Here is an 18,310-nt window from a genome sequence, read left to right on the forward strand (position 1 = left end):
ACACCACCCAGACTTTCAAGCTTCTAATCGCATGGGAACAAATGTCACCTGGTGATTAGATTGACAAACTCATTTAATTTATCACCTAAAACAGAGTACAGGCTTAGAAAAATGGAAAGTTAGTGAACTAATCCACTCTCTTCTCTGGCAGATGCAACGCTGGTTTTAAAAGGGATTTTTGACAAGAAGCTTTATGTGAAAAACAATAACAGAAAATATGGAAATGGCAGAAATGCTAAGTGACCCTTTTATTTTAGTTTTCACCAATATGGTTAGTAGTGATGGGATGACTAACAGTGAATGTCAGTGAAAATGAGGTAGGATCAGAGGCTAAAATAGGGAAAGAACAAATTAAAAATTACTTAAGACAAGTTAGATGTCTTCAAGTCACCAGGGCCTGATGAAATACATCCTAGAATACTCAAGGAGCTGACTAAGGAGGTATCTGAGCCATTAGCAATTATCTTTGAAAAATCATGGAAGACAGGAGAGATTCCAGATGACTGTAAAAGGGTAAATATAGTGTCAATCTATAAAAAGGGAAATAAGGACAAACCAGAGAATTACAAACCAGTCAGTTTAACTTCAGTAGCCGGAAAGATAATGGAGCAAATAATTAGGCAATCAATTTGCAGACACCTTTGCAGAAGATAATAAGGTGACAAGTAACATGGGTGTGTCAAGAACAGATTGTGTCAAACAAAGCTATTAGGGCAGCAAGCCTTGTGGATAGGGAAGAAGCGGTAGACGTGGTATATCATGACTTTAGTAAGGCTTTTGATACGGTCTCTCATGACCCCCTCTTAAACAAACTAGGGAAATACAACCTAGATGGAGGTACTTTAAGGTGGGTACATAACTGGTTGGAAAACCATTCCCAGAGAGTAGTTATCAGTGGTTCACAGTCAAGCTGGAAGGGCATATCGAGTGGGGTCCCACGGGGATCAATTCTGGGTCTGTTCTGTTCAATATCGTCATCAATGATTTAGATAATGGCACAGAGAATACACTCATAATGCAGACCACGCTGGGAGGAGTTGCAAGTGCTTTGGAGGATAGGATTAAAATTCAAAGTGATCTGGACAAACTGGAGAAATGATCTGACATAAATAGGTTGAAATTCAATAAGGACAGATGAAAAGTACTCCATTTAGGAAGGAATAATCAATTGCACACATACAAAATTGGAAATGGCTGCCTAGGAAGGAGTACTGCGGAAAGGGATCTGGGGGTGAGAGTAAATCACAAGCTAAATATGAGTAAACAGTTTAACACTATTGCAAAAAAAGGAAACATCATTCTGGGATGTATTAGCAGGGGTGTTGTAAGCAAGACACGAGAAATAAGTCTTCCGCTCTACTCCGTGTTGATTAGGCCTCAACTGGAGTATTGGGTCCAGTTCTGGGCAATACATTTCAGGAAAGATGTGGACAAATTGGAGAAAGTTCAGAGAAGCAACAAAAATGATTAAAGGTGATTGAAAAAATTGGATTTGTTCAGTCTGGAAAAGAGAAGACTGAGAGGGGACATGATAATACTTTTGAAGTACATAAAAGGTTGTTACAAGGAGGGTGGAGAAAAAATGTTCTCTTTAACTTCTGAGGATAAGATAAGAAGCAATGGACTTAAATTGCAGCAAGGGTGGTTTAGGTTGGACATTAGGAAAAACTTCCTAACTGTCAGGGTGGTTAAGCACTGGAATAAATTGCCCAGGGAGGTTGTGGAATCTCCATTATTGGAGATTTTTAAGAGCAGGTTAGACAAACACCTGTCAGGGATGGTCTAGATAATACTTAGTCTTGCCATGAGTGCAGGGGGCTGGACTAGATGACCTCTCGACTTCCCTTCAAGTCCTATGATATATAACTTTTCATTTGCTAAATTACCCAGTTTTTGCATGAAGTTTAACCATAGTTGTGTGCTGGTGCTACACAAGTGTAATTTAAAAAACAACAACAACATTTAGCGCTGCTTGCTAAACATGTATGTGCTGGTTATGTGTCTTTCAGGTATAGTAAGTGATGAGTTTTTGCAACAAAAATTATTGATAGTGTGCATCCAACTGTTACTTTTTTTGCTTTTTCCCCTTCTAAAATCCTAAGCCTATGGGCCACATCTTTTCCATGTTCAATTCCTTTAAACAGAAACTTTTCAATTGCTTAAATTGATATGTGAAAAAGAATCTTTAGCTCCTGATAAAAGAAAATTAACTGTATTCTTAAATAGAAATCTTATTGCCTGACTCTGATACCCATACTCTTGAGCAGTTGTCTTCAGTGAGACTTCTTATGGAGTGAGGTACTATTCAACATCAGTGAGGGCATTACAATCTGGCCACTGGACTTAAAAAACACTAGTCCCCGTCAGCTGATAGGAGCAGTATCTGACGCACATCAGTCCTTCCTTTACTTCAACATCTTCTTCACTGGTGAACTGGGGTTATGTATTCTTAAACATCAGTGATGAGATTGAAAGCACAATAAAGATAAAAACCACTATAGGAAATGACTTGACTAAATACACTAAACAAGCAGCACAGGATTACATTCCAAAATCCCATATGCAGAATTTTTCAATTTAATGTAAATTACTTTACTGAAGCAAAAAAGATGATTGCACTTTATCATGTACTATGAGTAGATTGCAATGTACAGTAGAAACAGCATTTATTTCTACAAAGGCTTATCAGAGGCCATACAAGTCTTATTATGGGGGGAAAGAATGAAGCCATAAACACTACCTCACTGCCCTGAATTCCACATCTGTTTCCTGTGCACTTGCCAAAACACTACCAATATCATTAGTGAACTTTGACGACACAACTGCTTTTTTGTGAATGAGCAATAAGATGTTAACAGCAAGTCACTTGCTATTCAAGCTTTCATATATTTTGCAGCATGAAGGGGAGGATTCTATCAGCTTTCCACACAAAGAGATCTCATTGAAGTCAATGGGAGTTCTGTGCATGGAGGGGTTGTAGAATCAGGCCAATGGAGAGCATGCTCATGTATCTACCAAACAGCCTGCAGCCTTTCTATCAGGTACTCTGATCTTGGCAGATCTCATACACTAAGCATGCTCATGATGGGAATGGAAGATTTCTGAGGAGCTATTTGGTGCTACAGGAAGTATTGATGATGATTTAGTAGATAGCACTCTTGGTGTACACCACAAATATTTCTATAAATATGATGAGATATTTCAGGATTTTTGTACAAGTGCCCTGTCCTGGATGGCATCAGACCTGCTGAAATCCTTGTAATTATGTCACCTTCTAGGAGGTTGTCTCAGAGAATAAAACTTGACAGCGAATGGAGATTCTCATTTAATTCCAGTGGCAGAAGTCGGTATTTTTAGAACAGAAGATATAGACATCTGTTCTTCATGCCATATGTTTATGGAGTAGCTTGCACCCACTACATCTATATGTATACTGCAATGGATACATTATGCTCACCTAAGTCACATTTAGAAAAATTGGGGGGGGAGGGGACTATAAATTTGTGTAAATTGAGTATTTTTGTTACAAATTCACTGACTTCAAGAAATATTGTTTACAATGATTCTATGAGAGATGTCACATTCATCTTCACCATCATCATTTCGGTCATAATGATATAAAACTGAAGGGAATTGCATGGGTAGGTGATGGAGCAGGTATAATTGGCAGCAATACTACACTTCGGCTGACAAATACAATGACTGGAAAACACTTAGTGGAGAGACTTGTATTCATTTCAACAGTTCTGTACTGTTTTGCTAAAAGGAAATAGTTATATGTTTTCTGCTACATGATCTTTGACATGACAACTGTTACAAACCCCTGTTTAATTTTGGTAAATTGCAGAAAAGTTTGAGTTAGATGAGATGGAGAAGAAGTCAAATGCTACTTCAAAGAGGATTAAAGAAAAAAAGAGCCAAATTCTGCAAGGGGTGGTGGTAGCTCAAAATACACTTCTTCAATCAGAATTTCCCTGAAAGTGATTTTTCTATTACTACATGCATTAAATTTTTTTAAAGTACAAAACAAAATTAAGCAAACCTTAACTGTGGCCCCAGGGAAGAAAAGCCAGTTGCCAGTGTCCACAGGATCAAGATTATCTTCTAAGACAATTTGTCTGTGAGCAGCATTTATGATCAGGATGTTATCCAATGCCCAGCAGGCTTCATACACTTCGCCAGTATGTATATACTCCTGTTTCCACTGAAATTGAACATTCTCTCCTTTGGCATCTTCAGGAAGGTACAGGATGTGGATGACGGTGCTGACATTGGAAGGGGCTCTGTAGAACATCAAGATACAGAATCAGATCAATATCAAGCCAGTGGAGGTTTGTCTGATCAAAGTGATTTACCAGATGGGATATAGTTACACCCATGTCCTAACATGTCCATAGATTTTCTGTGCACAATAGAAAATAGTTTTAATGAGCATGGAGTTCAAGAATAAATCAAGATAATCCTGTCCAAAATACATGAGAAAATGAAGAGAAATAAACATTCATTAAAAATCTAATGGTACTTTACTGGAATGTTACATAATGTTCTAGGAAAACCAAATTGATTTTACTATGAATTATTTACAATGGACACCATTAAAGTCAGAATTTGCCAACAGATTTTACATGGTGGGATCTGACATTTTACAGTTTCAGCCTCTGCTTAGAATAGAAAATAATTGTGGTAACCATATGGTATCTCTTACAAATTTTGACATTTTAACAGCAACCACTGAATATCTGATTATAAAGGAACATGCTGCTTTATAAGCCACAGTCTAAGGCACAGGCCCTGCACCAGAATTTACAATTAGCTCAAACAAACAAACAGAGAGCAATAGGTGTAAGAGGGCATGGAGCCCATAGAAAGCGGGACTCATGGAAGAAAAGGGTTTTTAAAGACAGATGAGGGATGCCTAATGAGCTAGAAAGGAGAGGCTGTTTCAAGTGCAGGAGGAAGCTAAACGAAGGTACAAAACTATTTTTTCTATAAATGTTTATTACATTTTTAAAACATATACACAGAAAAACAAACTATACATAAATTTGTCATAATACATAAACTTCTCATAACATATTAACCATTTACAACCTAGACTTAACTATACTTGAAACATTTAATTACATATTGTGACAGTACCCCCATAAGGCTTTATGGGAATATGCTTATGAATGTATATATGACATAACTGGAATATGTTTTATGCTACATATGCCATGTAACCTCTGCAAAGGTTATGATCTACTGAATCTATTAATCCTATTTGTATGCATGTATCATTTTTGTATTCAAAGTTATGAATATTGGCTGTGTACTTGCTTGATTTTTAAGTAGCCTTTGTAAAGCATTTGGTCAGCTTCTTGAGAAAGGAATGTGCAAATTAAGTGCCCAGTCAAGAAGCATTTAAGGGACAATGGATCTTAGAAGGCTCTAATCCGCATAAGAAGTTTACATGAGGACGTTCAAGGTAGCAGGTAAGCAATGGCTGCTCCCTGTAAAAACTGAGTCATGCATGGACATGTGATTTGCCCATGTGACTCCAAAACTCCATCCTGGAGCTGGACTTTGCATAGGAGAGAGTCTCCACCCACAAGAGAAAGTCTATTTAAGCCCATGGGAGACCCCTTCATTTTGTCTTCAGCTGGCTAAAGAGATAGCCTCTCCTTCCCCAAGGATACGTGAAAGAAACTGGAACAAAGGACAGTAACGACAGGGAGTGTGAGTGATTGCTGGACCTAGACTAGAAGGAGACTAGTCTGTAAAAGGAAGCTTACTGGAATTCCTCTAAGGGTGAGGTTTTTATCTGTACTCAGTTTACTGTATTAGCCTCAGACTTGCCTGTTTCATTTTATTTTACCTGGTAATTCATTTTGTTCTGTCTGTTACTACTTGGAACCACTTAAATCCTACCTTCTGTATTTAATAAAATCACTTTTTAATTATTAATTAACCCAGAGTATGTATTAATACCGGGGGGGAAGGGGGCAAACAGCTGTGCATACCTCTCTATCAGTGTTATAGAGGGCAAACAATTTATGAGTTTACCCTGTATAAGCTTTATACAGGGTAAAATTGATTTATTTGGGGTTTGGACCCCATTGGGAGTTGGGCATCTGAGTGCTAAAGACAGGAACACTTCTTAAGTTGCTTTCAGATGGGCATGTCTGGCTCAACAAGACAGGGTGCTGGAGTCCCAAGCTTGCAGGCAGAAGTAGTCTTGGCACATCAGTTGGCAGCCCCAAGGGGGTTTCTGTAATCTAACCCGTCACACATATAATATGAATTGTTAAAATATAAATCAATTATTTGTATTGTACAATTCACAAACAAAATTGGTTTATAAAAATCCAACTAGTTATATTATTAAAATAAGATAAAGAACAGAAGCAAAATTCAAAGGAGGGGATAAAGATGAGGGAGGGAAGGAAGGAAGTAGCAAGGGGGGGGCAGCAAGGGAGGGAGGGAACCCATGCATTTAATAGGATCATTCAGACACTTCCAGGGAGACAGCCCATATGTCTGAGAATTTTTCTTGTTTTTTTTCTGTTACAGTATACAATTCTTTCCATGGTGGCCAAGCTTATGATGCCTATACTCCAGTCTTCAATTGTTGGATTTCCAATTTTGTAGTACTAGTCTTTTTTAGCAATTATTAGTGCTCTTCTAAGCCAAAGTTTTTCAGATGTATTCAGCTTCCAATTAGAACATAAGAACATACATAAGAATGGCCATACTGTGTCAGACCAAGGGTCCATCTAGCCCAGTATCCTGTCTACCAACAGTGGTCAATGCCAGGTGCCCCAGAGGGAGTGAACCTAACAGGTAATGATCAAGTGATCTCTCTCCTGCCATCCATCTCCACTCTCTGACAAACAGAGGCTAGGGACACCATTCCATACCCATCCTTGCTAATAGCCATTAATGGACTTAACCTTCATGAATTTATCCAGTTCTCTTTTAAACGCTGTTATAGTCCTAGCCTTCACAACCTCCTCAGCCAAGGACTGTGCGCTGTGTGAAGAAGAACTTCCTTTTATTTGCTTTAAACCTGCTGCCTATTAATTTCATTTGGTGCCCCCTAGTTCTTGTATTATGGGACCAAGTAAATAACTTTCCCTTATTTACTTTCTCCACATCACTCATGATTTTATATACCTCTATCATATCCCCCCTTAGTCTCATTTTCCAAGCTGAAAAGTCCTAGCCTCTTTAATCTCTCCTCATATGGGACCCGTTCCAAACCCCTAATCATTTTAGTTGCCCTTCTCTGAACCTTTTCTAATGCCAGTATATCTTTTTTGAGATGAGGAGACCACATCTGTACGCAGTATTCAAGATGTGGGCGTACCATAGATTTATATAAGGGCAATAAGATATTCTCCATCTTATTCTCTATCCCCTTTTTAATTATTCCTAACATCCTGTTTGCTTTTTTGGACTCCCGCTGCTCACTGCGTGGATGTCTTCAGAGAAGTATCCACGATGACCCCAAGATCTTTTTCCTGATTTGTTGTAGCTAAATTAGCCCCCCATCATATTGTATGTATAGTTGGGGTATTTTTTCCAATGTGCATTACTTTACATTTATCCACATTAAATTTCAGTTGCCATTTTGTTGCCCAATCACTTTGTGAGATCTTTTTGAAGTTCTTCACAGTCTGCTTTGGTCTTAACTATCTTGAGCAGTTTAGTATCATCTGCAAACTTTGCCACCTCATCTTTTACCGCTTTCTCCAGATCATTTATGAATAAGTTGAATAGGATTGGTCCTAGGACTGACCCTTGGGGGACACCACTATTTACCCCTCTCCATTCTGAGAATTTACCATTTATTCCTATCCTTTATTCCCGGTCTTTTAACCAGTTCTCAATCCATGAAAGAACCTTCCCTTTTATCCCATGACAACTTAGTTTACGTAAGAGCCTTTGGTGAGGGACATTGTCAAAGGCTTTCTGGAAATCTAAGTACACTATGTCCACTGGATCCCCCTTGTCCACATGTATGTTGACCCCTTCAAAGAACTCTAATAGATTAGTAAGGTACGATTTCCTTTTACAGAAACCATGTTGACTTTTACCCAACAATTTATGTTCCTCTATGTGTCTGACAATTTTATTCTTTACTATTGTTTCAACTAATTTGCCCAGTACTGACATTAGACTTACTGGTCTGTAATTGCCAGGATCACCTCTAGAGCCTTTTTAAATATTGGCGTTACATTAGCTATCTTCCAGTTGTTGGGTACAGAAGCCGATTTAAAGGACAGGTTACAAACCCTAGTTAATAGTTCCGCAATTTCACATTTGAGTTCTTTCAGAACTCTTGGGTGAATGCCAGCTGGTCCCGGTGACTTGTTACTGTTAAGTTAATCAATTAATTCCAAAATCTCCTCTAGTGACACTTCAATCTGTGACAATTCCTCAGATTTGTCACCTACAAAAGCCGGCTCAGGATTTTAAACATCCATTATGTTTAAAAATACGTTTAGTTTGTAACACAATTGTATTTGATTGGAAAACATTAACTCTGCAATTATGTTATTTCCAAAACATACAGGTATAAGAGCATTCCCAGACCATCCAGGTTAAGTTAGCACCAGCTGAATCACATTGCCAACACTTATTTAATTTAGCAGCTATTTTGAAGATTTGGGGATGGATCCAATGCATCCTCCATATGATATTCTATTGGGTTAATCTTAAATGGAGGTCCAAGAAATGGTTTGGTGCACTGGCTAAAATTTGTTTCCATTGGTTAACAGAGAATAATTGTCCTAGTTCCTGTTCCCATTTTTTAGAGAATCTGTGTTTAATTTAAATTTGTTGGCTAAGTTTGCATATAATGTCATAGGTCTTGGCAACCTGAGTAATATTTGGAGAAATGAAAGCAATTCAGGTGGGTCAAGCCAGTGCAGGCATTGGGCCAAACAGATGGGAGATGGCATGCTTAGGCTGGATATATTGCCACTCCTTCTTATTTTCTAGATTGAACCTTTCTTTTAATATTTGTAAAAGAGAGGAAGTTATTTTCAATAAATTGACTGACGGTCAAAATCCCTTTCCTGATCCAATCTGGCCAGATGAATATGTTGCCTGCTATATAGAGTTTCAAATTATCCTAGATAGAGGCCTCACTATATAGAAGGGGGTGATTTTTAAATTAAAGTAGACATGTTACACCAAGTATTTTTGGCTTCCATAATAGCTGGTAATTGTTCATTCAGGGAACTGGTAGTAATCTGAGTCCAGGAGAGCCACTTCCAACTAAACTCAATGAGATCTTCATGGTTTCCTTCTTATCCCAATTTAACTTGTAGCCAGAGAATTTACCAAAGTTACCTATTGTTTGTTAGGATATAAGAGGTAGGATTGGAACATAACTTTATTCATGAAATTAAGGATTTCCCCAACCCACATTTTATCCAGGGTAAGAAACAGATACACCTCTACCCTGATATAACGCTGTCCGTGGGAGCCAAAAAATCTTACCGCGTTATAGGTGAAACCGCGTTATATCAAACTTGCTTTGATCCACCGGAGTGAGCAGCCCTGCCCCCCCGGAGCACTGCTTTACTGCGTTATATCCGAATTAGTGTTATATCGGGTCGCATTATATCGGGGTAGAGGTGTATCTGCAATTCACTCTGTCAAAAGTTCTTGCTGCATCAGTTGAAATCGTTGTATGGAAACTGCCAGATTTTTGATGGAATGCCATAACATTAATCAGCTGATGGGTGTTATCTGAACCATACCTTTTCAAAATAAATCCCACCTGGTAGGGGTGAACCATATTACTTATTACTTTTTCAAGTTTTTTGGCCAATATTTTTGAGAGAATTTTTATATCAGTATTGATTAAAGTGATGGGGCTATAGCTGTTACACTTTTGTGCATCCTTACCCAGTTTTAGTACAGAAATTAGGCTTTCCCTCAGAATAGGAGGTAACCTACCTTTCTTTAAGGCATCTTCATAAATGAAAACAGTTTAGGGGCAAGAATTTCTTTTAAAGTTTGATACAATTCTATTGGTAGGCCATTAGAGCTGGGGGTCTTCTTGGACTTATTTCCTCCAAGACATTGATTATTTCTTCTGATTGCAAGGGAGAGGCCAGCTTGGTGTCCTGCTTTTCTGAGATTTGTGAGAGGTTAAGAATTTTAACAAAATTATTCAGTTCTTTAGGTGTGGAATAATTATTGTAAATAGCTTGGTAAAATTTCAAAAATTGATCATTGATCTCCTTTTGACTACTAATAAACTTCCCTTGTTCTGATTTGGGTGATGCTTTTTGGGACCTTTGACCTCCCACTATGAATCTGTTTGTAAGAATTTTCCCCGTTCTCTCCCTCGACTCCCTGTACCTTTGTTTGAGTCTAAAAAGGGCAAATTCTGCTTGTGCTGAAGTGAGCCTATTTACATCATGCCAAAGATTAATTTTTTAAAGATTTTCTTGGGAGGGGTAATGTGCACATTCTAAATCCATAGCTTTAAATTGTTTGGTTAATTCCAGGAGCTGAGCCTGGCTAGCCCTCTTCCTACACACTGAGTAGGAAATGACCCTGCACCTAACAAAGGCTTTTAGTGTATCTAATAGGGTGAATTGGGATATCCCTAGTATGTCATTTGTTTAAAAGAAAACCGGAATTTCTTCTGTGGCATAGTTCTGAAAATGTTTATCTTTCAACAGAGGAGTTCAGTCTTGACCTTTTACAGATCCAATTTGTCTCAGGGTGGGGGGGAATTGTAGTATCACTGGTGCATGTGTAACTCACACATTTCCTGGGTGTGGTGCTCTGTCCCCCTCTAGTGGCACTGAGACCACTTAGAGATTAATGAGGCTGCTACAGCCTTAACTGAGAGTCATGTGGCTTTTAGCTCATGCAGTAGAGGGTCATGCATTTAGCTCCAGAGGTCCCAGATTCAATCCTGCCTGCTGATAACTGGGATGTGTCAGCATTACACATGGTCAGAGATCATGATAGACAATTTCATTATTAAGCACCAAGTCCACCAGATTTGTAAGAAATCAGGAAGAAATCTATTCATCAATAGGAATGTGGGGAGGAAAAAAAATGTAAAATCCCTCATTGTAGGGGTCTGCAATCACCATACATCTTTCAACCCTGATTCTTCCATAGAACCTTTAATAAATGTTTCTTGCATGTGATTGTGTACATGGGGCTTGGCCTGACTTATCTAAAAAGCAACACCTCATTAAATCTCCTGCTATGATGATTGATTATAGTGGGATATTAATTTGGAAAAAAAATGTTAAAAAAACTTGGATCATCTTTGTTGGGTCTATGTACATTTAGTTAGGGTATACATAAAGTCAAAGATCTTAGCATTCTCCAGCAAAAATCTACCTTCCTCATCTTTATTTACATCTAGAATTTGTGAAATTGAGTCTCTTGTGACACACTATTGTTACGTCTTTGGTGAGGAGGCGGAGAAATTGTTAAACACACCTTTCTCCATCCACTCCTTCCTAAATTTCTCTGCCTCCAAGTCATTAAGATGAGTTTCCTGTAGGAAGAGAACAGCTGCTTTCAGTATTTTTGGATAAGTGATAATACTTTTTCTTTTTATTTGTTGACTCACCCCTTCTATGTTCCAGGAAACAAAATTTATAATATTATCCATAAGGAGTGCTGAGGTAAAATCTCTCTTTATCAGGCACCTGAATAGTGTTGGGCCATTGTTAGTTTCAGATTTAGTAAAGGTAGATCTGGGACCCCCTCACTGCACTGAGTTATGAAGGGGAGTCAAAAGGGAACAGAGGAAGACAGACCAGGAAAGGTAGAAGATAGGTATAACATGAGAAACAGAAATGATCAAAATTGACCAAGGATTACTTAAAATATACATATCTGTTACCCAAACTGAAATAGGATTGAATGTCTAGGAAACTTGCAAGGGGATGGACTCATCACTTTCTTCCCCCAAAATACCCAACTGAGATATACCTAGAGTCCCATTAAGTTTATAAAGAGGAAATAGTCTCATGCCAAGGGAGGCCATGGTTTCTGCACTATTCACAACAAAAAAGGAGGAAGATGGCTAGCATCTCAACTTAAGAGCAAGTCTATGGTGGAGATATGAAAAAGATGTACAAATTGTTTAAATAATTCAGTTATATTGGAATAAGGTTATTTGCAAATAAGGGTGCACTAGCAGAACAATTCTGCCGAAATTTCACCTCCCTCCTACCAGAGCCTTGTCCAGGCTGGATTATAGGGTGAGTGTACTGCCTCATAGTTAGATCAGCAATGTAAATCAGCATAACATTTTTTTCAACTAACTGAACAAAAATAAAAACTAAAGAACCTGAACTATTATTGAAAAAAACAATTAACAGTATCATACATACAACACATTCTCAGGCATTTTGGGGACTCATAACCAAAATAATTATTTGTGGATAGGATTTTAGAAGATCAGATTTCTTTACAGTTGGGGAATTGAAAAGATTCTTCATTACAATGTTTAGATCTGGTATCTCTTATAAGTGCACATTTAGGGCAAATTGACTGAATATTTCCAGAAAAACCGGAAATCTAGGAAATTAGATGGGTATGAAACGAAGTAAAATCAGTGGGAGGAGGAGTGGTAGATTAAAGAAAAAGCGGTGGAGGGATTGGAAAAGATACCAGGAGGGAGAGTGCCTCAGATAGAAAACAAAATCACACTTCTCTGGTGAACCTTGCTGATCCATGGGTGCACAGGTGCTGACTTTTGTTTCTGCCAGTGGGTGCTCCTCTCCGCTCCTGCCCCACCGTGTTAGCAGTGAATGAGGCCTTGGGGGGGAAGAGGCCAAATGGGGGTGGGGCCTCAAGGTGGAGCATGGGTGGCGCCTAGGGGAGAAGAGGCTGAGTAGGGGCGGGCCTCAGGGTGGAGTGGCGAGCGGGTCCTCAGGGCAGAGCAGGGAGTGGGGCCATAGTCTGGGCACCAGGACCCACAAAAGATTAATCCAGTCAGTCCTGGGAGTGCTGACCTCTCCCTATTTTTTTGATGGGTGCTTGAGCCCCGGAGCTCAATGCTGCTTCCTGAGTCTGGATGGAGGGTCAAGATGAGATCCTTCTCCCCAGCTAGCTCCCTCTGAAGGTGTAACCAGGAAAGTTCAAAGAAATGAAACTAAGGGGTAGGGAGGAGACAAAATGGTGGATTTGCCCTGTACAGTTGGTTGCTAGACTGAGAATTGACTTCCAACATTGCAGTGACTGATCTGGTAGAGTCGTTTTAATGATCCTGTCTATGACTTCTGCGGGGGGCTTTTACTGTAGTGAGATCAGATACCTGCCATCTTCTTCTGCTGTCATAAAACTAAGCATTTGCCTTCCTTTTTCACTTTGAAAGTAGCAGGGAAGTAAACAGAGTAGTTTGTTTGATAGGGCTCAACCCTTTGATAAGGCTCTTGATGTAATGAATTTGTCCCACCTGTCCATCATGTTCTTGGTGTAAAAAATCTGCAAAAATCATCAGCCTGTGTTCCTTCCATGTTAGGTTTTTAAGTTCACTGGGTTTTTTAAGAATGAGTTTCTTAATATTGTATTTTAAAAATCTTACAATTATGGCCAAGGCTTTGCCTTTGGAGAGGCTTTTGGGGCAAGGGAGCAGTGGGCTCTCTCAATATCTAAGTTCTGATCAGGAGGGAGAGACTGACAGCACCGACAGAATGGTGCATAAAAATTGCACACACCTCCCTTTCTCCAACCCCACTGGGAGACCTACAATTTTCAGATTGTTTCTTCTTGATCTTCCCTCAAGATCATTAACCTTCTCCTGCAGTGCTTTAATAGTCATTTCCTGTTGCTCTGAGGTTATATGTATAGTAATCACTGTGTTTTGTAGTGAGAAGATTCTGTTCTCGGCTTCCTCTAGTCCTGATGCTAATCCTTGCAAATTAGCTTCATGTGTGCTGGTAATATTTTTTATCTCAGTTTTATCTTCAAATATTTTTCTCAAGATCCCAATCTCAAGTGACCACACTGTTGTAGCCAGTCCACAATTTCATCTAGTCTCAGAGGAATAGCCTTTCCCTGGTCAGAGGACTGACAGCTTCTGTTTTTTAGGATTTTGTAGAAAGTCTGGAGATGGAGAAGCATCCATAATGATATTACAATAAAAGAACAGAGTTGTAGAAAAATATCTCATGAATATAAAATGGGAGGGGAGGGGGGAAGCTGATGGTTACGGATTTTAGGAGGTGGGGAAGGGAGCTGTAAAGTTATGCAGCCACTACCCCTCTAGCAGCTCCTGGAAGTCAACAGCACAAAGCCATTCTATTCTAGTCTTACACTGTGCTCATCACCATAGTATGTGAGCACCTGGGTGTGAACAGGAAACAAAGGGATAGATTTTGATCTAAGTTACACCAGTGAAGATTTGGGGAATTTGTTGGTATGTCTTATGAATTGTGAGATATTAGGGGCTTTTTATATGCATCTGTGTCAGACTGCAGACTCCATTTTGGATGTGGGGTTCTTTACCTTCTTTGTTACCTCTTTACCTTCATGTTGGACTGAAATTCCAACAGGGTAGTGGTACAGCACTGACAATAGGCGGTCGTTAAATCTGGATTGTCCTCCACTGAAATCTTTCTAGACAAAAGGTTGGCAGGGGAGACATCACCTAACAATGAAATCACTAGGTAAGACTCTGTGGTAGGACTCTCTGGTCACTTTTGGAGGCTGACCAGGGAGTCACTTAACTGAGGGACTGGAATTTTATAAGAGGCAGAAACTGCTCCATTTGTGCTCTCTTTTTGGACAATTTTCACCAGCTTGAGATGTGGGAAGCTTCTGCAGGAGCTGGATGAGGTAAAGGGGATGGGGGGACCCTGCCTATGTGAATACTGATGGTCCTTCAAGGACTCCCAAGGGAAGGATGGGCTAGTGTGAGGGGCAATGCTTGTAAGGTTTATTATTTTTGTATGGATCAGTGCATTTTTGCATGACTAACAGTGTCTCTGTGTTAAGTACTCTACCTATCGCATGCTTCCTGAGAGAGTTAAATTATAACCCAGAAGGCTCATGTCTTGAGTGGGATTCTGGGAGAGAGAGTGTCTATGCTTCTGGGATATATTGGTGGTCAGCACTGGACCTGGGGACCTAGGCAGGTGGGCTGAGAGGCTCACTTCTGTGAAAGGGTAATAGATAAGGAGCTTCCCATAAACATCTGCAAAGATACCTGATTATCCACCTTCAAATCCCTCCTCAAAATTTCCCTTTGCCATGATGCCTACAAAAAACCTTGACAACGGTTAGACTGTTGATATACTGTGACCATTGCCTACCATGGTGACCTCTTGTTTCCCCCCTTCTGTCTGTATCCAACTTTATCTTGTCTTGGGCTTAGATTATAAACTCTTTGGGGCTGGGATTGTCTGTTCTGTGTTTGTACTTTACCTTGTATACTTGGTCCATGACGAGTATACCTAGTATGCCTGGTCCATGACTACGTCTCCTAGGTACTATGGTAATAGTTTTTGTTATGTTTTTGAAAAACCCAGTCAATGGCTAGCTCTTGGACAGAGAAATGAGTTTCCAAAAAAGTGTAATTTTTCTAAGATTCCTTGACAAATAAGGGATTGTTAGCAAAGGAACCTTTGTTCTCTGGTAACTCAGAAGCCTTGATGGAGCAGAAATGTAAGGGGGAAAAGTTGGGCACCTCCCCCTCCCATGACATACTTAGAGAGGAGAGGAAGTGGAGTCATGTGTGCTTTGCTCAGTTCCGGCCCCACTTTCCTACAAATTCCCCCCATCCCTCAATAATTCTTCCCTATAGGTGCTCCACCAGGTCAAAGGAGGGGGCTCAGTGATTCCCCTTCCCTTCACTGCTCCCTGTTCAAGGGAAGGAACTCAGAACTCCTCCCCCTCCCCATGCAGCCTCCAGACTCACGCTTTCCCTTGATGATGATACTTCTATGGCAAAAGGGAAGGTCAGAGGAGAGTGTGAAGAGGAAAAGAGGAGGTCAGAGGTGTGTAGTGAGATGTGTAGGGGGGCTTCAGCTCAGCTCCCAACATCCATACCCTCCATTTCTTTCCCTCCTACAAAACATGGTTCCACTGACTCCATGTCAATCCCTGCACACTGTTCCTGAATCCTCTGCCCAGCTCCTCAACCTGTGAGGCTTCCGCCAAAGTCTGCCCTTCCGGGGAAAGGAGAGGTAGCATGGGAGGAGCAGGCTGTCCTGGGTAGGCAGAGAGAGAGAGAGAGGAGGCAAGGTGATGATGCTGGGGTACTGAAGAGACTGACATGCATCCAGTGTTTTCTGTGGCTGGTTTAATCATTGCCAAGGATCCAGAGGCAGTGGCAGGGGAGAGCTGGGGCAGTAGAATATAAGGATGCTGAGAAATTATTGTTTAAAATACAAGAAAATTGGCTGTCCCAAAACTTTGTTAATGCAGAGTTTAGTTTGGCTGGTGGTGCCTCATGCTCTTTCAGAATGTCTAGTTGAGCTACACTCAAACCTCTGGTTTCAGAGTAACAGCCGTGTTAGTCTGTATCCGCAAAAAGAACAGGAGTACTTGTGGCACCTTAGAGACTAACAAATTTATTAGAGCATAAGCTTTCGTGGACTACAGCCCACTTCTTCGGATGCATATAGAATGGAACATATATTGAGGAGATATATATACACACACATACAGAGAGCATAAACAGGTGGGAGTTGTCTTACCAACTCTGAGAGGCCAATTAATTAAGAGAAAAAAAACTTTTGAAGTGATAATCAAGCTAGCCGAGTACAGACAGTTTGATAAGAAGTGTGAGAGTACTTACAAGGGGAGATAGAGTCAATGTTTGTAATGGCTCAGCCATTCCCAGTCCTTATTCAAACCGGAGTTGATTGTGTCTAGTTTGCATATCAATTCTAGCTCTGCAGTCTCTCTTTGGAGTCTGTTTTTGAAGTTTTTCTGTTGTAATATAGCCACCCGCAGGTCTGTCACTGAATGACCAGACAGGTTAAAGTGTTCTCCCACTGGTTTTTGAGTATTTTGATTCCTGATGTCAGATTTGTGTCCATTAATTCTTTTGCGTAGAGACTGTCCGGTTTGGCCAATGTACATGGCAGAGGGGCATTGCTGGCACATGATGGCATATATCACATTGGTAGATGTGCAGGTGAACGAGCCCCTGATGGTATGGCTGATGTGATTAGGTCCTATGATGATGTCACTTGAATAGATATGTGGACAGAGTTGGCATCGGGGTTTGTTACAAGGATAGGTTCCTGGGTTAGTGGTTTTGTTCAGTGATGTGTGGTTGCTGGTGAGTATTTGCTTTAGGTTGGGGGGTTGTCTGTAAGTGAGGACAGGTCTGTCTCCCAAGATCTGTGAGAGTAAAGGATCATCTTTCAGGATAGGTTGTAGATCTCTGATGATGCGCTGGAGAGGTTTTAGTTGGGGGCTGAAGGTGACAGCTAGTGGTGTTCTGTTATTTTCTTTGTTGGGCCTGTCTTGTAGGAGGTGACTTCTGGGTACTCGTCTGGCTCTGTCAATCTGTTTTTTCACTTCAGCAGGTGGGTATTGTAGTTTTAAGAATGCTTGATAGAGATCTTGTAGGTGCTTGTCTCTATCCGAGGGATTGGAGCAAATGCGGTTATATCTTAGAGCTTGGCTGTAGACAATGGATCGTGTGGTGTGTCCTGGATGGAAGCTGGAGGCATGTAGGTAAGTGTAGCAGTCAGTAGGTTTCCGGTATAGGGTGGTATTGATGTGACCATCGCTTATTAGCACAGTAGTGTCCAGGAAATGGACCGCTTGTGTGGATTGATCTAGGCTGAGGTTGATGGTGGGATGGAAATTATTGAAATCATGGTGAAATTCCTCAAGGGCTTCTTTTCCATGGGTCCAGATGATGAAGATGTCATCAATGTAGCGCAAGTAGAGTAGGGGCGTTAGGGGACGAGAGCTAAGGAAGCGTTGTTCTAAGTCAGCCATAAAAATGTTGGCATATTGTGGGGCCATGCGGGTACCCATAGCAGTGCCGCTGACTTGAAGGTATATATTGTCTGTATATATAGGCTGTAGATGGCGTTGTGTTCAGCATGGCTGAGGTTATGTGGCAAGTGATGTTGCTTTTCCACAATTTCAGCCTTTGCACGTCGACGGAAGCAATCTACGTAGAAATCCAGTCTGTTGTTTCGACCGTCCGGAGGAGTCCATGCAGAATCCTTTTTTTTGTAGTGCCGGTAGGGAGGATTCTGTGGGTTAGTATGCTGTTCAGAGGTATGTTGGAAATATTCTTTGAGTCGGAGACGTCGAAAGTAGGATTCTAGGTCACCGCAGAACTGTATCATATTCATGGGTC

General features: G+C 40.4%; 1 protein-coding gene across 1 annotated transcript in view; it reads right to left on the minus strand.

Moving 5' to 3' along the window:
- The window catches only part of RELN (reelin), a 446,977-nt gene that overhangs the window by 187,737 nt on the left and 240,930 nt on the right, over positions 1–18,310 (minus strand). Inside the window, exon 10 of the mRNA XM_054017864.1 lies at positions 4,043–4,283. Coding sequence (XP_053873839.1) covers positions 4,043–4,283 — 241 coding nt within the window. The remainder of the gene's footprint in view (positions 1–4,042; positions 4,284–18,310) is intronic.

This window comes from Malaclemys terrapin, chromosome 1 (genome assembly GCF_027887155.1).
Source record: "Malaclemys terrapin pileata isolate rMalTer1 chromosome 1, rMalTer1.hap1, whole genome shotgun sequence".
In the NCBI taxonomy this organism is placed as follows: domain Eukaryota; kingdom Metazoa; phylum Chordata; order Testudines; family Emydidae; genus Malaclemys; species Malaclemys terrapin.